At 43.7% G+C, this 19316-nt stretch overlaps 3 protein-coding genes across 7 annotated transcripts; all 3 read left to right on the top strand.

Annotated features, from left to right (window-relative positions):
• Positions 1 to 2569: 2569 nt before the first annotated feature.
• Positions 2570 to 11256, top strand: LOC123745171 (uncharacterized). 3 transcript variants are annotated; one of them, XM_069302926.1, is made up of 4 exons: positions 2570 to 2678; positions 8826 to 8920; positions 9504 to 9645; positions 10540 to 11256. In XM_069302926.1, the coding sequence occupies exons 2-4, from the start codon at positions 8874 to 8876 to the stop codon at positions 10663 to 10665; spliced, it is 315 nt and encodes a 104-aa protein (XP_069159027.1). In that variant the 5' UTR covers positions 2570 to 2678; positions 8826 to 8873; the 3' UTR covers positions 10666 to 11256. The 3 variants fall into 3 exon arrangements, with proteins under 3 accessions (XP_069159027.1, XP_045581550.1, XP_045581471.1); XM_045725594.2 differs by lacking the exon at positions 2570 to 2678 and adding an exon at positions 8717 to 8806 and having other exon boundaries at positions 8845 to 8920; XM_045725515.2 differs by lacking the exon at positions 2570 to 2678 and having other exon boundaries at positions 8730 to 8920.
• Positions 2618 to 5105, top strand: LOC138349543 (uncharacterized). The gene is made up of 3 exons (XM_069302793.1): positions 2618 to 2754; positions 3338 to 3479; positions 4430 to 5105. The coding sequence occupies exons 1-3, from the start codon at positions 2708 to 2710 to the stop codon at positions 4553 to 4555; spliced, it is 315 nt and encodes a 104-aa protein (XP_069158894.1). The 5' UTR covers positions 2618 to 2707; the 3' UTR covers positions 4556 to 5105.
• A 3871-nt stretch (positions 11257 to 15127) lies between the features above and the next one.
• On the top strand, positions 15128 to 17896 carry LOC123745295 (uncharacterized). 3 transcript variants are annotated; one of them, XM_069303021.1, is made up of 4 exons: positions 15128 to 15276; positions 15315 to 15390; positions 15974 to 16115; positions 17106 to 17896. In XM_069303021.1, exons 2-4 carry the CDS (start codon positions 15344 to 15346, stop codon positions 17229 to 17231), a joined length of 315 nt encoding a protein of 104 aa, XP_069159122.1. In that variant the 5' UTR covers positions 15128 to 15276; positions 15315 to 15343; the 3' UTR covers positions 17232 to 17896. The 3 variants fall into 3 exon arrangements, with proteins under 3 accessions (XP_069159122.1, XP_045581779.1, XP_045581687.1); XM_045725823.2 differs by having other exon boundaries at positions 15137 to 15238; XM_045725731.2 differs by lacking the exon at positions 15128 to 15276 and having other exon boundaries at positions 15296 to 15390.
• Positions 17897 to 19316: the final 1420 nt, after the last annotated feature.

Below are 19316 nucleotides of genomic sequence, written 5' to 3'. Positions count from 1 at the left end.
ACTGACATGAGGGTGTATCTGGACTAACTATAAGGCCAACACTGACATGAGGGTGTATCTGGACTAGCTGTAAGGCCAACACTGACATGAGGGTGTATCTGGACTAGCTGTAAGGCCAACACTGACATGAGGGTGTATCTGGATTAGCTGTAAGGTCAACACTGAGAGGTGGGTGTATCTGGACTAGCTATAAGGCCAACACTGACATGAGGGTGTATCTGGACTAACTATAAGGCCAACACTGACATGAGGGTGTATCTGGACTAACTATAAGACCAACACTGACATGAGGGTGTATCTGGACTAACTATAAGACCAACACTGACATGAGGGTGTATCTGGACTAACTATAAGGCCAACACTGACATGAGGGTGTATCTGGACTAACTATAAGGCCAACACTGACATGAGGGTGTATCTGGACTAACTATAAGACCAACACTGACATGAGGGTGTATCTGGACTAACTATAAGGCCAACACTGACATGAGGGTGTATCTGGACTAACTATAAGGCCAACACTGACATGAGGGTGTATCTGGACTAGCTATAAGGCCAACACTGACATGAGGGTGTATCTGGACTAACTATAAGACCAACACTGACATGAGGGTGTATCTGGACTAACTATAAGGCCAACACTGACATGAGGGTGTATCTGGACTAGCTATAAGGCCAACACTGACATGAGGGTGTATATGGACTAACTATAAGGCCAACACTGACATGAGGGTGTATCTGGACTAACTATAAGGCCAACACTGACATGAGGGTGTATCTGGACTAGCTATAAGGCCAACACTGACATGAGGGTGTATCTGGACTAACTATAAGGCCAACACTGACATGAGGGTGTATCTGGACTAACTATAAGGCCAACACTGACATGAGGGTGTATCTGGACTAACTATAAGGCCAACACTGACAGGTGGGTGTATCTGGACTAACTATAAGGCCAACACTGACATGAGGGTGTATCTGGACTAACTATAAGGCCAACACTGACATGAGGGTGTATCTGGACTAGCTATAAGGTCAACACTGACATGAGGGTGTATCTGGACTAACTATAAGACCAACACTGACATGAGGGTGTATCTGGATTAACTATAAGGCCAACACTGACATGAGGGTGTATCTGGACTAACTATAAGGCCAACACTGACATGAGGGTGTATCTGGACTAACTATAAGGCCAACACTGACATGAGGGTGTATCTGGACTAACTATAAGGCCAACACTGACATGAGGGTGTATCTGGACTAACTATAAGGCCAACACTGACATGAGGGTGTATCTGGACTAACTATAAGGCCAACACTAACATGAGGGTGTATCTGGACTAACTATAAGACCAACACTGACATGAGGGTGTATCTGGACTAACTATAAGACCAACACTGACATGAGGGTGTATCTGGACTAACTATAAGGCCAACACTGACAGGTGGGTGTATCTGGACTAACTATAAGGCCAACACTGACAGGTGGGTGTATCTGGACTAACTATAAGGCCAACACTGACATGAGGGTGTATCTGGACTAACTATAAGGCCAACACTGACATGAGGGTGTATCTGGACAAACTATAAGGCCAACACTAACATGAGGGTGTATCTGGACTAACTATAAGGCCAACACTAACATGAGGGTGTATCTGGACTAGCTATATGGCCAACACTGACAGGTGGGTGTATCTGGACTAACTATAAGGCCAACACTGACAGGTGGGTGTATCTGGACTAACTATAAGGCCAACACTGACAGGTGGGTGTATCTGGACTAGCTATATGGCCAACACTGACAGGTGGGTGTATCTGGACTAACTATAAGGCCAACACTGACAGGTGGGTGTATCTGGACTAACTATAAGGCCAACACTGACATGAGGGTGTATCTGGACTAGCTATATGGCCAACACTGACAGGTGGGTGTATCTGGACTAACTATAAGGCCAACACTGACATGAGGGTGTATCTGGACTAACTATAAGGCCAACACTGACATGAGGGTGTATCTGGACTAACTATAAGGCCAACACTGACATGAGGGTGTATCTGGACTAACTATAAGGCCAACACTGACATGAGGGTGTATCTGGACTAACTATAAGGCCAACACTGACATGAGGGTGTATCTGGAATAAAGATGTGAAAAACTTCAACATAAATTATAAAGGGGATGTATTTCGTGTCGTTGAAACACTGATCATCGTGATATTAAATAGAAAGATCTCATCATAATTAAAAAAGGGGTGTATATGTATACTTGAGATGGATGTAAGACTCCTGCTTCAAGACAATCATCTACAAAATAAAGGAATGTCCTTAATCTGCTTATTTCAAGATGGAAGAAAATGAACGTATATATGGAGTTCAATAATGTATTCTAACTTCCAAGTGTTACCACAGACATTTTTTTGTATGTACTGAAATAGTTCTTAGCTTTATTTTATTTCCCGGTATTCCTAATTCCCTCTCGTCGAGTTTTTTATTTTTTTAGTTTTCGTCTAAAAGTCGTGATGTTGGCAACGCAGCGCGAGGTATAAAACGGGCCGGGGTACCGAGCAGGGTTCAGTGAGTGGCGGTGAGAGCGGAAGAGCAGACACAAGGAACCTTCTACCTTGTCCATCATCACAGGTCTTGTACACCATCACAGGTCTTGTACACCATCACAGGTCTTGCACACCAACACAACTCCATCAAAATGCTGCGCGTCGTTCTTGTCGTCTGCCTGGCCGTCTGTGTTCTCAGGTGAGACCAGAGTCATGTTCGGTATTGTACCGACTTCTCTTCTCCTGTCCTGTCTACTGCTGTCCTTCCGTTGATACGAGGAAGGAGTCGGTTAGTGGCCAGAAACCGGCATTAGCAGTGTCTTGCTGTCACTAGTAGCATTGGAGAGAAAGATGAATTTATCGTGTTATATTTTAATAGTGAGTTCTGTTCATGATAGTTGTATTTTGTAGGCAAATTTTCTTATTTTAAATACAGTGGGAAAAAGTTTTTCTGCAAAACGACTTGACTGGCGTCAGTTCTTTGATTACTGTTAGAGATCTTGTAGTAATGGGCGATTAAATGTTGGTGTTTTATTAATATTTCAAGCTTCAATGGGATCTGCTCTCTCACTTCTTATTTTAAGAGTTATTTCTCACTTAGTCTTCTGCCTGTTGTGATGCTCAAGGTCCAGTAATTCTGAATGAGGTCGCTAACTTGCGCTCAACACACCTGCCTCCCCCTTCCCTTCTCCACCATACCTGCCACCCGTCCACCACATGTGTTTCCTGTGACACATATATGTCTCCAGTCAAATACACCAGTCTGTTGTCCACACCTGCAGCCAGGCACCGCCCCAGGGGGAGGAGAAGGTGGTGCACGACTGTACCAAGTGTGACCCCAACAAGTGTGTGGACGTGTCACCATACTGCCGGCCAGGCGTCACCCTCGTCAAGAATGAGTGCGGCTGCCTCGTCTGCCCTGAGGTAATCCTCGCCACATAAACATTATAGTAATAACATCAACAGTAATATCATTAATAATGATAACGTATCACATCAATAATAACAGATGCAAATTTAGCATATATGACGCAGAGATTAAATTTATTTGCCCTTGATTCCCTATTATCGGAGACAGGAAGCCAATTATTGACCGTTCCCAGGATGCATACCAAAACAGTTGCCTAACTCTCGAATACCTAGTTACTACTGGATGAACAAAGAAGCATCAGGTGAAAGGAAACGTGCCCAAACGTCTCTTTCCTGTCGCGGAAATCGGGCCCGGAGCCGTGCGGTGGTGAACCGACTGCCCCTAGCCAGCAACTACAAAAGCTAAAACCACATGCACTCTAAGCACACACACATCAGTACATATACATGTACAATGCTTACATACAAATGCACAGGTGCAAGGGCTTGACGGCTGAGTGGACAGCGCTCGGGATTAGTAGTCCTAGGGTCTGGGGATCGATTCCGGCGGACCCGGAAACAAATGGGCTGAGTTTCTTTCACCCTGATGCACCTGTTCACCTAGCGGTAAATAGGTACCTGGGAGTCAGACAGCTGCTTCCTGTGTGTGTGTGTGTGTGTGTGTGTGTGTGTGTGTGTGTGTGTGTGTGTGTGTGTGTGTGTGTGTGTGTGTCTGTGTGTGGGGGGGGTGTGTGGAAAAAACCCGTTGATTGATTGGCAGTTGAGAGGCGGGCCCAAAGAGCCAGAGCTCAACCCCCGCAAGCACAACTAGTTGAGTACAACTAGGTGAGTACAGGCAGGCACAAACATATGAGCACTCTACAGAAACACACACACACACACACACACACACACACACACACACACACACACACACACACACACACACACACACACACACACACACACACACATGCACTCAAAAGATAAATACAATTTGTTTCACAGACTTACTTTGTCCACAGCTCCACGGAGACCTGACGCATGCCCACCACGACCATTGCATCAACTCCGGCGACAACCACCATGACTTCGATCACGACCACACCGGACACGACGCGTTCTGCTGTGGTCTTGGACACGAAGGGTAAACCACCACTTAGGAAGACTCCTTGGAGGTCCCCAAAGTAATGATCTCCCAGAGAAGAACCTTACTTGGGAACCTCTAGGGAAGAGTTCGAGGACAGGCCCTAGCAGATAACGAATAGAAGACTAACCCTTGGAGAGTTATATCCTCATAGAGTTATATCCTCATAATTATAGAGTTAACCCTTATAGAGTTATATCCTCATAGAGTTATATCCTCATAATTATATCCTCATAGACACCAACCCAGACCAGACTCCCTTAGGTCACTAAGGACAGACCCCTATGTCACCATGGATAGACCCGCAGGTGCCGAAGGACATACGCCTTGTAGAGCCTCCAAAGTAATACCCAGCCAGGAGAGACCTTCATATCGGGACCCCATCAAGAAGACTCGGTAGAGGGAGCCACAGAAAAAGCTCAACAGAAGCTTTTCCTAGTGAGGAGTCCTTACCTATTTTCCTGATTTGTCTTGGGTATTTATCCAGATATAATTTGACAACTACTTGTTATTTCTAAATAAATAAAGATTTATAATTGACATAAGAAACTTGATTTAGCAGCTGTCATTAGACCTAACTTGTGTAATGTTATGTTCTGAAATAAATGTTTAATAAAAAAAGTTACTCGTTTATTATATCTCCAATATTTTACTTGTTGTTTATGAGTTACATGTTAATTAATGTATCAAATTAGTTATGAAAATTCCTATAGAGTAGAAATTTAATCAATATAAATAAAAATGGAAATGTTCGTTTGTTCAAAAGTTCTTCACCGGTTGCTTTGGAATTTTCACACAACGTTCCATTCGCATCCGAGCGGGTTTTTATATGCATACTATATAGATGTCACGTCTGTAACGGGAAAAAACATGCTTTTTGGAAAAACTGTGTTTTTCATGTGAGGAAAATCTTCGAAACCTCTTTACCAATTGCTTTCAAATTTTGACACAACGTTGCATTCGAATAGGCGCGTGTTTCTATATACCTACTATATACATGCCTCACCTTTGACAGGAAAAAAAACATGCGTTTTTTTAAAAACACAACGCCATCAGTTGGAAGAACAATTTTTGCTGCAATCTCCGAAAGTTCTTCACCGATTGCTTTGAAATTTTGAAACAACATTCCATTCGAATAAGCGCGTGTTTTTATATACCTACTATATAGATGCAACACCTATGACAGGTAAAAACAATTTTTTTAAACAGCGCCGTCTGTTGCACGCAAGAGCAACATACGCTATACTAGATATGTTACAATTCTATTTCAATGTTTCCGATAGTATATATAAATTGAATTTTCATAGATTTTGATTTATTTTCATTTTGATTTAATTATTTTGTGTGACATTGCCTTGGAATTGAGCAGTGTTGTTTACCATACCGTTCATTTCATGAGTATAGTTTATTTGTTAATTTTTTCATTGTTTTTCATGTCCTTTTTTTTAAATGTTCTTTTTATTTTCACTGATGGGAACATCAGATCATTTGATGTTCCCAATTTTCTGATGGGGAATATCACATTATTTGGGAATGCATCGAACGAGGGAGTGGGTGATGGTGGGGAGGACGAGGGGACGGGAGAGTTGGTTATGGTGGGGACGAGGGGAAGGGGGAATGGAGAATGTTGGGGAGGACAAGGGGACAGGGGAGTGTGGGATGGTGGGGAGGAATAGAGGACTGGGGAGGGGAGGAATGGTAGGGAGGACGAGGGGACGTGAGAGTGGGAGATGGTGGGGTGGACAACGGGACGGTGGAGTGGGGAGGACGAGGGGATGGTATAATGGGGGAGGGTGGGGAGTACAAGGGGTCGGGGGAGAGGGGAATGGTGGGAAGCACGAGGGGAACGGGGGAGAGGGGAATGGTTGGAAGGATGAGGGGGAAGGGGGAGTGGGGAATAGTTGGGATACACCCACCTGTCAGTGTTGGGCCAACACTGACATGAGGGTGTATCTGGACTAACTATAAGGCCAACACTGACATGAGGGTGTATCTGGACTAACTATAAGGCCAACACTGACATGAGGGTGTATCTGGACTAACTATAAGGCCAACACTGACATGAGGGTGTATCTGGACTAACTATAAGGCCAACACTGACATGAGGGTGTATCTGGACTAACTATAAGGCCAACACTGACATGAGGGTGTATCTGGACTAACTATAAGACCAACACTGACATGAGGGTGTATCTGGACTAACTATAAGACCAACACTGACATGAGGGTGTATCTGGACTAACTATAAGGCCAACACTGACATGAGGGTGTATCTGGACTAACTATAAGGCCAACACTGACATGAGGGTGTATCTGGACTAACTATAAGGCCAACACTGACAGGTGGGTGTATCTGGACTAACTATAAGGCCAACACTGACATGAGGGTGTATCTGGACTAACTATAAGACCAACACTGACATGAGGGTGTATCTGGACTAACTATAAGGCCAACACTGACAGGTGGGTGTATCTGGACTAACTATAAGGCCAACACTGACAGGTGGGTGTATCTGGACTAACTATAAGGCCAACACTGACAGGTGGGTGTATCTGGACTAACTATAAGGCCAACACTGACATGAGGGTGTATCTGGACTAACTATAAGGCCAACACTGACATGAGGGTGTATCTGGACTAACTATAAGACCAACACTGACATGAGGGTGTATCTGGACTAACTATAAGGCCAACACTGACATGAGGGTGTATCTGGACTAACTATAAGGCCAACACTGACATGAGGGTGTATCTGGACTAACTATAAGGCCAACACTGACATGAGGGTGTATCTGGACTAACTATAAGGTAAACACTGACATGAGGGTGTATCTGGACTAACTATAAGGCCAACACTGACATGAGGGTGTATCTGGACTAACTATAAGGCCAACACTGACATGAGGGTGTATCTGGACTAACTATAAGGCCAACACTGACATGAGGGTGTATCTGGACTAACTATAAGGCCAACACTGACATGAGGGTGTATCTGGACTAACTATAAGGCCAACACTGACATGAGGGTGTATCTGGACTAACTATAAGGCCAACACTGACATGAGGGTGTATCTGGACTAACTATAAGGCCAACACTGACATGAGGGTGTATCTGGACTAACTATAAGGCCAACACTGACATGAGGGTGTATCTGGACTAACTATAAGGCCAACACTGACATGAGGGTGTATCTGGACTAACTATAAGGCCAACACTGACATGAGGGTGTATCTGGACTAACTATAAGGCCAACACTGACATGAGGGTGTATCTGGACTAACTATAAGGCCAACACTGACATGAGGGTGTATCTGGACAAACTATAAGGCCAACACTGACATGAGGGTGTATCTGGACTAACTATAAGGCCAACACCGACATGAGGGTGTATCTGGACTAACTATAAGGCCAACACTGACATGAGGGTGTATCTGGACTAACTATAAGACCAACACCGACATGAGGGTGTATCTGGACTAACTATAAGGCCAACACTGACAGGTGGGTGTATCTGGACTAACTATAAGGCCAACACTGACATGAGGGTGTATCTGGACTAACTATAAGGCCAACACTGACATGAGGGTGTATCTGGACTAACTATAAGGCCAACACTGACATGAGGGTGTATCTGGACTAACTATAAGGCCAACACTGACATGAGGGTGTATCTGGACTAACTATAAGGCCAACACTGACATGAGGGTGTATCTGGACTAACTATAAGGTCAACACTGACATGAGGGTGTATCTGGAATAAAGATGTGAAAAACATCAACATAAATTATAAAGGGGATGTATTTCGTGTCGTTGAAACACTGATCATCGTGATATTAAATAGAAAGATCTCATCATAATTAAAAAAGGGGTGTATATGTATACTTGAGATGGATGTAAGACTCCTGCTTCAAGACAATCATCTAAAAAATAAAGGAATGTCCTTAATCTGCTTATTTCAAGATGGAAGAAAATGAACGTATATATGGAGTTCGATAATGTATTCTAACTTCCAAGTGTTACCACAGACATTTTTTTGTATGTACTGAAATAGTTCTTAGCTTTATTTTATTTCCCGGTATTCCTAATTCCCTCTCGTCGAGTTTTTTATTTTCTTAGTTTTCGTCTAAAAGTCGTGGTGTTGGCAACGCAGCGCGAGGTATAAAACGGGCCGGGGTACCGAGCAGGGTTCAGTGAGTGGCGGTGAGAGCGGAAGAGCAGACACAAGGAACCTTCTACCTTGTCCACCATCACAGGTCTTGTACACCATCACAGGTCTTGTACACCATCACAGGTCTTGCACACCAACACAACTCCATCAAAATGCTGCGCGTCGTTCTTGTCGTCTGCCTGGCCGTCTGTGTTCTCAGGTGAGACCAGAGTCATGTTCGGTATTGTACCGACTTCTCTTCTCCTGTCCTGTCTACTGCTGTCCTTCCGTTGATACGAGGAAGGAGTCGGTTAGTGGCCAGAAACAGGCATTAGCAGTGTCTTGCTGTCACTAGTAGCATTGGAGAGAAAGATGAATTTATCGTGTTATATTTTAATAGTGAGTTCTGTTCATGATAGTTGTATTTTGTAGGCAAATTTTCTTATTTTAAATACAGTGGGAAAAAGTTTTTCTGCAAAACGACTTGACTGGCGTCAGTTCTTTGATTACTGTTAGAGATCTTGTAGTAATGGACGATTAAATGTTGGTGTTTTATTAATATTTCAAGCTTCAATGGGATCTGCTCTCTCACTTCTTATTTTAAGAGTTATTTCTCACTTAGTCTTCTGCCTGTTGTGATGCTCAAGGTCCAGTAATTCTGAATGAGGTCGCTAACTTGCGCTCAATACACCTGCCTCCCCCTTCCCTTCTCCACCATACCTGCCACCCGTCCACCACATGTGTTTCCTGTGACACATATATGTCTCCAGTCAAATACACCAGTCTGTTGTTCCCACCTGCAGCCAGGCACCGCCCCAGGGGGAGGAGAAGGTGGTGCACGACTGTACCAAGTGTGACCCCAACAAGTGTGTGGACGTGTCATCATACTGCCGGCCAGGCGTCACCCTCGTCAAGAATGAGTGCGGCTGCCTCGTCTGCCCTGAGGTAATCCCCGCCACATAAACATTATAGTAATAACATCAACAGTAATATCATTAATAATGATAACGTATCACATCAATAATAACAGATGCAAATTTAGCATATATGACGCAGAGATTAAATTTATTTGCCCTTGATTCCCTATTATCGGAGACAGGAAGCCAATTATTGACCGTTCCCAGGATGCATACCAAAACAGTTGCCTAACTCTCGAATACCTAGTTACTACTGGATGAACAAAGAAGCATCAGGTGAAAGGAAACGTGCCCAAACGTCTCTTTCCTGTCGCGGAAATCGAGCCCGGAGCCGTGCGGTGGTGAACGGACTGCGCCTAGCCATCAACTACAAAAGCTAAAACCACATGCACTCTAAGCACACACACATCAGTACATATACATGTACAATGCTTACATACAAATGCACAGGTGCAAGGGCTTGACGGCTGAGTGGACAGCGCTCGGGATTAGTAGTCCTAGGGTCTGGTGATCGATTCCGGCGGACCCGGAAACAAATGGGTTGAGTTTCTTTCACCCTGATGCACCTGTTCACCTAGCGGTAAATAGGTACCTGGGAGTCAGACAGCTGCTTCCTGTGTGTGTGTGTGTGTGTGTGTGTGTGTGTGTGTGTGTGTGTGTGTGTGTGTGTGTGTGTGTGTGTGTCTGTGTGTCTGTGTGTGGGGGGGGTGTGTGGAAAAAACCCGTTGATTGATTGGCAGTTGAGAGGCGGGCCCAAAGAGCCAGAGCTCAACCCCTGCAAGCACAACTAGGTGAGTACAGGCAGGCACATACATATGAGCACTCTACAGAAACACACACACACACACACACACACACACACACACACACGTGCACTCAAAAGATAAATACAATTTGTTTCACAGACTTACTTTGTCCACAGCTCCACGGAGACCTGACGCATGCCCACCACGACCATTGCATCAACTCCGGCGACAACCACCATGACTTCGATCACGACCACACCGGACACGACGCGTTCTGCTGTGGTCTTGGACACGATGGGTAAACCACCACTTAGGAAGACTCCTTGGAGGTCCCCAAAGTAATGATCTCCCAGAGAAGAACCTTACTTGGGAACCTCTAGGGAAGAGTTCGAGGACAGGCCCTAGCAGATAACGAATAGAAGACTAACCCTTGGAGAGTTATATCCTCATAGAGTTATATCCTCATAATTATAGAGTTACCTCATAATTATAGAGTTATATCCTCATAATTATAGAGTTAACCCTTATAGAGTTATATCCTCATAGAGTTATATCCTCATAATTATATCCTCATAGACACCAACCCAGACCAGACTCCCTTAGGTCACTAAGGACAGACCCCTATGTCACCATGGATAGACCCGCAGGTGCCGAAGGACATACGCCTTGTAGAGCCTCCAAAGTAATACCCAGCCAGGAGAGACCTTCATATCGGGACCCTATCAAGAAGACTCGGAAGAGGGAGCCACAGAAAAAGTTCAACAGAAGCTTTTCCTAGTGAGGAGTCCTTACCTATTTTCCTGATTTGTCTTGGGTATTTATCCAGATATAATTTGACAACTACTTGTTATTTCTAAATAAATAAAGATTTATAACTGACATAAGAAACTTGATTTAGCAGCTGTTATTAGACCTAACTTGTGTAATGTTATGTTCTGAAATAAATGTTTAATACAAAAAAGTTACTCGTTTATTATATCTCCAATATTTTACTTGTTGTTTATGAGTTACATGTTAATTAATGTACCAAATTAGTTATGAAAATTCCTATAGAGTAGAAATTTAATCAATATAAATAAAAATGGAAATGTTCGTTTGTTCAAAAGTTCTTCACCGGTTGCTTTGGAATTTTCACACAACGTTCCATTCGCATCCGAGCGGGTTTTTATATGCATACTATATAGATGTCACGTCTGTAACGGGAAAAAACATGCTTTTTGGAAAAACTGTGTTTTTCATGTGAGGAAAATCTTCGAAACCTCTTTACCAATTGCTTTCAAATTTTGACACAACGTTGCATTCGAATAGGCGCGTGTTTCTATATACCTACTATATACATGCCTCACCTTTGACAGGAAAAAAAACATGCGTTTTTTTAAAAACACAACGCCATCAGTTGGAAGAACAATTTTTGCTGCAATCTCCGAAAGTTCTTCACCGATTGCTTTGAAATTTTGAAACAACATTCCATTCGAATAAGCGCGTGTTTTTATATACCTACTATATAGATGCAACACCTATGACAGGTAAAAACAATTTTTTTAAACAGCGCCGTCTGTTGCACGCAAGAGCAACATACGCTATACTAGATATGTTACAATTCTATTTCAATGTTTCCGATAGTATATATAAATTGAATTTTCATAGATTTTGATTTATTTTCATTTTGATTTAATTATTTTGTGTGACATTGCCTTGGAATTGAGCAGTGTTGTTTACCATACCGTTCATTTCATGAGTATAGTTTATTTGTTAATTTTTTCATTGTTTTTCATGTCCTTTTTTTTAAATGTTCTTTTTATTTTCAGTGATGGGAACATCAGATCATTTGATGTTCCCAATTTTCTGATAGGGAATATCACATTATTTGGGAATGCATCGAACGAGGGAGTGGGTGATGGTGGGGAGGACGAGGGGACGGGAGAGTTGGTTATGGTGGGGACGAGGGGAAGGGGGAATGGAGAATGTTGGGGAGGACAAGGGGACAGGGGAGTGTGGGATGGTGGGGAGGAATAGAGGACAGGGGAGGGGAGGAATGGTAGGGAGGACGAGGGGACGTGAGAGTGGGAGATGGTGGGGTGGACAACGGGACTGTGGAGTGGGGAGGACGAGGGGATGGTATAATGGGGGAGGGTGGGGAGTACAAGGGGTCGGGGGAGAGGGGAATGGTGGGAAGCACGAGGGGAACGGGGGAGAGGGGAATGGTTGGAAGGATGAGGGGGAAGGGGGAGTGGGGAATAGTTGGGATACACCCACCTGTCAGTGTTGGGCCAACACTGACAGGTGGGTGTATCTGGACTAACTATAAGGCCAACACTGACATGAGGGTGTATCTGGACTAACTATAAGACCAACACTGACATGAGGGTGTATCTGGACTAACTATAAGACCAACACTGACATGAGGGTGTATCTGGACTAACTATAAGGCCAACACTGACATGAAGGTGTATCTGGACTAACTATAAGACCAACACTGACATGAGGGTGTATCTGGACTAACTATAAGGCCAACACTGACAGGTGGGTGTATCTGGACTAACTATAAGGCCAACACTGACAGGTGGGTGTATCTGGACTAACTATAAGGCCAACACTGACAGGTGGGTGTATCTGGACTAACTATAAGGCCAACACTGACATGAGGGTGTATCTGGACTAACTATAAGGCCAACACTGACATGAGGGTGTATCTGGACTAACTATAAGGCCAACACTGACATGAGGGTGTATCTGGACTAACTATAAGGCCAACACTGACAGGTGGGTGTATCTGGACTATCTATAAGGCCAACACTGACAGGTGGGTGTATGTGGACTAACTATAAGGCCAACACTGACATGAGGGTGTATCTGGACTAACTATAAGGCCAACACTGACATGAGGGTGTATCTGGACTAACTATAAGGCCAACACTGACATGAGGGTGTATCTGGACTAACTATAAGACCAACACTGACATGAGGGTGTATCTGGACTAACTATAAGACCAACACTGACATGAGGGTGTATCTGGACTAACTATAAGTCCAACACTGACATGAGGGTGTATCTGGACTAACTATAAGGCCAACACTGACATGAGGGTGTATCTGGACTAACTATAAGGCCAACACTGACAGGTGGGTGTATCTGGACTATCTATAAGGCCAACACTGACATGAGGGTGTATCTGGACTAACTATAAGGCCAACACTGACATGAGGGTGTATCTGGACTAGCTACAAGGCCAACACTGACATGAGGGTGTATCTGGACTAGCTACAAGGCCAACACTGACATGAGGGTGTATCTGGACTAACTATAAGGCCAACACTGACATGAGGGAGTATCTGGACTAACTATAAGGCCAACACTGACATGAGGGTGTATCTGGACTAACTATAAGGCCAACACTGACATGAGGGTGTATCTGGACTAACTATAAGGCCAACACTGACATGAGGGTGTATCTGGACTAACTATAAGGCCAACACTGACATGAGGGTGTATCTGGACTAACTATAAGGCCAACACTGACAGGTGGGTGTATCTGGACTATCTATAAGGCCAACACTGACAGGTGGGTGTATGTGGACTAACTATAAGGCCAACACTGACATGAGGGTGTATCTGGACTAACTATAAGGCCAACACTGACATGAGGGTGTATCTGGACTAACTATAAGGCCAACACTGACATGAGGGTGTATCTGGACTAACTATAAGACCAACACTGACATGAGGGTGTATCTGGACTAACTATAAGACCAACACTGACATGAGGGTGTATCTGGACTAACTATAAGTCCAACACTGACATGAGGGTGTATCTGGACTAACTATAAGGCCAACACTGACATGAGGGTGTATCTGGACTAACTATAAGGCCAACACTGACAGGTGGGTGTATCTGGACTATCTATAAGGCCAACACTGACATGAGGGTGTATCTGGACTAACTATAAGGCCAACACTGACATGAGGGTGTATCTGGACTAGCTACAAGGCCAACACTGACATGAGGGTGTATCTGGACTAGCTACAAGGCCAACACTGACATGAGGGTGTATCTGGACTAACTATAAGGCCAACACTGACATGAGGGAGTATCTGGACTAACTATAAGGCCAACACTGACATGAGGGTGTATCTGGACTAACTATAAGGCCAACACTGACATGAGGGTGTATCTGGACTAACTATAAGGCCAACACTGACATGAGGGTGTATCTGGACTAACTATAAGGCCAACACTGACATGAGGGTGTATCTGGACTAACTATAAGACCAACACTGACATGAGGGTGTATCTGGACTAACTATAAGGCCAACACTGACATGAGGGTGTATCTGGACTAACTATAAGGCTAACACTGACATGAGGGTGTATCTGGAATAAAGATGTGAAAAACTTCAACATAAATTATAAAGGGGATGTATTTCGTGTCGTTGAAACACTGATCATCGTGATATTAAATAGAAAGATCTCATCATAATTACAAAAGGGGTGTATATGTATACTTGAGATGGATGTAAGACTCCTGCTTCAAGACAATCATCTAAAAAATAAAGGAATGTCCTTAATCTGTTTATTTCAAGATGGAAGAAAATGAACGTATATATGGAGTTCGATAATGTATTCTAACTTCCAAGTGTTACCACAGACATTTTTCTGTATGTACTGAAATAGTTCTTAGCTTTATTTTATTTCCCGGTATTCCTAATTCCCTCTCGTCGAGTTTTTTATTTTTTTAGTTTTCGTCTAAAAGTCGTGATGTTGGCAACGCAGCGCGAGGTATAAAACGGGCCGGGGTACCGAGCAGGGTTCAGTGAGTGGCGGTGAGAGCGGAAGAGCAGACACAAGGAACCTTCTACCTTGTCCACCATCACAGGTCTTGTACACGATCACAGGTCTTGTCCACCATCACAGGTCTTGTACACGATCACAGGTCTTGTCCACCATCACAGGTCTTGCACACCAACACAACTCCATCAAAATGCTGCGCGTCGTTCTTGTCGTCTGCCTGGCCGTCTGTGTTCTCAGGTGAGACCAGAGTCATGTTCGGTGTTGTACCGACTTCTCTTCTCCTGTCCTGTCTACTGCTGTCCTTCCGTTGATACGAGGAAGGAGTCGGTTAGTGGCCAGAAACAGGCATTAGCAGTGTCTTGCTGTCACTAGTAGCATTGGAGAGAAAGACGAATTTATCGTGTTATATTTTAATAGTGAGTTCTGTTCATGATAGTTGTATTTTGTAGACAAATTTTCTTATGTTAAATACAGTGGGAAAAAGTTTTTCTGCAAAACGACTTGACTGGCGTCAGTTCTTTGATTACTGTTAGAGATCTTGTAGTAATGGGCGATTAAATGTTGGTGTTTTATTAATATTTCAAGCTTCAATGCGATCTGCTCTCTCACTTCTTATTTTAAGAGTTATTTCTCACTTAGTCTTCTGCCTGTTGTGATGCTCAAGGTCGAGTAATTCTGAATGAGGTCGCTAACTTGCGCTCAATACACCTGCCTCCCCCTTCCCTTCTCCACCATACCTGCCACCCGTCCACCACATGTGTTTCCTGTGACACATATATGTCTCCAGTCAAATACACCAGTCTGTTGTTCACACCTGCAGCCAGGCACCGCCCCAGGGGGAGAAGAAGGTGGTGCACGACTGTACCAAGTGTGACCCCAACAAGTGTGTGGACGTGTCACAATACTGCCGGCCAGGCGTCACCCGCGTCAAGAATGAGTGCGGCTGCCTCGTCTGCCCTGAGGTAATCCTCGCCACATAAACATTATAGTAATAACATCAACAGTAATATCATTAATAATGATAACGTATCTCATCAATAATAACATGCAAATTTAGCATATATGACGCAGAGATTAAATTTATTTGCCCTTGATTCCCTATTATCGGAGACAGGAAGCCAATTATTGACCGTTCCCAGGATGCATACCAAAACAGTTGCCTAACTCTCGAATACCTAGTTATTACTGGATGAACAAAGAAGCATCAGGTGAAAGGAAACGTGCCCAAACGTCTCTTTCCTGTCGCGGAATCGAGCCCGGAGCCGTGCGGTGGTGAACCGACTGTGCCTAGCCATCAACTACAAAAGCTAAAACCACATGCACTCTAAGCACACACACATCAGTACATATACATGTACAATGCTTACATACAAATGCACAGGTGCAAGGGCTTGACGGCTGAGTGGACAGCGCTCGGGATTAGTAGTCCTAGGGTCTGGGGATCGATTCCGGCGGACCCGGAAACAAATGGGCTGAGTTTCTTTCACCCTGATGCACCTGTTCACCTAGCGGTAAATAGGTACCTGGGAGTCAGACAGCTGCTTCCTGTGTGTGTGTGTGTGTGTGTGTGTGTGTGTGTGTGTGTGTGTGTGTGTGTGTGTGTGTGTGTGTGTGTGTGTGTGTGTGTGTGTGTGTGTGTGTGTGTGTGTGTGTGTGTGTGTGTGTGTGTGTGTGTGTGTGTGTGTGTGTGTGTGTGTGTGTGGGAGTGTGGAAAAAAACCGTTGATTGATTGGCAGTTGAGAGGCGGGCCCAAAGAGCCAGAGCTCAACCCCTGCAAGCACAACTAGGTGAGTACAGGCAGGCACATACATATGAGCACTCTACAGAAACACACACACACACACACACACACACACACACACACACACACACACACACACACACACACACACACACACACGTGCACTCAAAAGATAAATACAATTTGTTTCACAGACTTACTTTGTCCACAGCTCCACGGAGACCTGACGCATGCCCACCACGACCATTGCATCAACTCCGGCGACAACCACCATGACTTCGATCACGACCACACCGGACACGACGCGTTCTGCTGTGGTCTTGGACACGATGGGTAAACCACCACTTAGGAAGACTCCTTGGAGGTCCCCAAAGTAATGATCTCCCAGAGAAGAACCTTACTTGGGAACCTCTAGGGAAGAGTTCGAGGACAGGCCCTAGCAGATAACGAATAGAAGACTAACCCTTGGAGAGTTATATCCTCATAGAGTTATATCCTCATAATTATAGAGTTACCTCATAATTATAGAGTTATATCCTCATAATTATAGAGTTAACCCTTATAGAGTTATATCCTCATAGAGTTATATCCTCATAAAGTTATATCCTCATAGACACCAACCCAGACCAGACTCCCTTAGGTCACTAAGGACAGACCCCTATGTCACCATGGATAGACCCGCAGGTGCCGAAGGACATACGCCTTGTAGAGCCTCCAAAGTAATACCCAGCCAGGAGAGACCTTCATATCGGGACCCCATCAAGAAGACTCGGAAGAGGGAGCCACAGAAAAAGCTCAACAGAAGCTTTTCCTAGTGAGGAGTCCTTACCTATTTTCCTGATTTGTCTTGGGTATTTATACAGATATAATTTGACAACTACTTGTTATTTCTAAATAAATAAAGATTTATAATTGACATAAGAAACTTGATTTAGCAGCTGTTATTAGACCTAACTTGTGTAATGTTATGTTCTGAAATAAATGTTTAATACAAAAAAGTTACTCGTTTATTATATCTCCAATATTTTACTTGTTGTTTATGAGTTACATGTTAATTAATGTATCAAATTAGTTATGAAAACTCCTATAGAGTAGAAATTTAATCAATATAAATAAAAATGGAAATGTTCGTTTGTTCAAAAGTTCTTCACCGGTTGCTTTGGAATTTTCACACAACGTTCCATTCGCATCCGAGCGGGTTTTTATATGCATACTATATAGATGTCACGTCTGTAACGGGAAAAAACATGCTTTTTGGAAAAACTGTGTTTTTCATGTGAGGAAAATCTTCGAAACCTCTTTACCAATTGCTTTCAAATTTTGACACAACGTTGCATTCGAATAGGCGCGTGTTTCTATATACCTACTATATACATGCCTCACCTTTGACAGGAAAAAAAACATGCGTTTTTTTAAAAACACAACGCCATCAGTTGGAAGAACAATTTTTGCTGCAATCTCCGAAAGTTCTTCACCGATTGCTTTGAAATTTTGAAACAACATTCCATTCGAATAAGCGCGTGTTTTTATATACCTACTATATAGATGCAACACCTATGACAGGTAAAAACAATTTTTTTAAACAGCGCCGTCTGTTGCAGGCAAGAGCAACATACGCTATACTAGATATGTTACAATTCTATTTCAATGTTTCCGATAGTATATATAAATTGAATTTTCATAGATTTTGATTTATTTTCATTTTGATTTAATTATTTTGTGTGACATTGCCTTGGAATTGAGCTGTGTTGTTTACCATACCGTTCATTTCATGAGTATAGTTTATTTGTTAATTTTTTCATTGTTTTTCATGTCCTTTTTTTTGAGTGTTCTTTTTATTTTCAGTGATGGGAACATCAGATCATTTGATGTTCCCAATTTTCTGATGGGGAATATCACATTATTTGGGAATGCATCGAACGAGGGAGTGGGTGATGGTGGGGAGGACGAGGGGACGGGAGAGTTGGTTATGGTGGGGACGAGGGGAAGGGGGAATGGAGAATGTTGGGGAGGACAAGGGGACAGGGGGAGGACGAGGGGGGCGTGAGAGTGGGAGATGGTGGGCTGGACAACGGGACGGTGGAGTGGGGAATGGTGGGGAGGACGAGGGGATGGTATAATGGGGGAGGGTGGGGAGTACAAGGGGACGGGGGAGAGGAGAATGGTGGGAAGCATGAGGGGGATGGCGGAGTGGTGAATGGTTGGAAGGATGAGGGGGAAGGGGGAGTGGGGAATAGTTGGAAGGACGAGGGACGAGGGAATGGTGGGGACAACTGAGGGACAGGGGAAGGTTGCTGAGCCACAGCAACGCGTGGCCGGATACAGTTTATATAATATAAAATAATAAAAAAACAATAAAACCAAAATTTGCTTAGACCAAAATGATGCCTTCAAAAATACAAGCCACGATTTACACGATAAT

The sequence above is a fragment of the Procambarus clarkii genome, chromosome 1 (assembly GCF_040958095.1).
Source record: "Procambarus clarkii isolate CNS0578487 chromosome 1, FALCON_Pclarkii_2.0, whole genome shotgun sequence".
NCBI lineage: Eukaryota > Metazoa > Arthropoda > Malacostraca > Decapoda > Cambaridae > Procambarus > Procambarus clarkii.
Note: the sequence above shows the minus strand (reverse complement) of the source record. Positions and strands in the feature narration are given on the sequence as shown.

What these genes read in the sequence shown, in the direction of transcription:
- LOC138349543 (XM_069302793.1), top strand. Translation starts at nt 2,708, where the DNA reads ATGCTGCGCGTCGTTCTTGTCGTCTGCCTGGCCGTCTGTGTTCTCAG. An exon ending in CTGGCCGTCTGTGTTCTCAG is followed by an intron (nt 2,755 to 3,337) that starts GTGAGACCAGAG and finishes CCACACCTGCAG; the next exon opens with CCAGGCACCGCCCCAGGGGG. An exon ending in GCTGCCTCGTCTGCCCTGAG is followed by an intron (nt 3,480 to 4,429) that starts GTAATCCTCGCC and finishes CTTTGTCCACAG; the next exon opens with CTCCACGGAGACCTGACGCA.
- LOC123745171 (XM_069302926.1), top strand. Translation starts at nt 8,874, where the DNA reads ATGCTGCGCGTCGTTCTTGTCGTCTGCCTGGCCGTCTGTGTTCTCAG. An exon ending in CTGGCCGTCTGTGTTCTCAG is followed by an intron (nt 8,921 to 9,503) that starts GTGAGACCAGAG and finishes TCCCACCTGCAG; the next exon opens with CCAGGCACCGCCCCAGGGGG. An exon ending in GCTGCCTCGTCTGCCCTGAG is followed by an intron (nt 9,646 to 10,539) that starts GTAATCCCCGCC and finishes CTTTGTCCACAG; the next exon opens with CTCCACGGAGACCTGACGCA.
- LOC123745295 (XM_069303021.1), top strand. Translation starts at nt 15,344, where the DNA reads ATGCTGCGCGTCGTTCTTGTCGTCTGCCTGGCCGTCTGTGTTCTCAG. An exon ending in CTGGCCGTCTGTGTTCTCAG is followed by an intron (nt 15,391 to 15,973) that starts GTGAGACCAGAG and finishes TCACACCTGCAG; the next exon opens with CCAGGCACCGCCCCAGGGGG. An exon ending in GCTGCCTCGTCTGCCCTGAG is followed by an intron (nt 16,116 to 17,105) that starts GTAATCCTCGCC and finishes CTTTGTCCACAG; the next exon opens with CTCCACGGAGACCTGACGCA.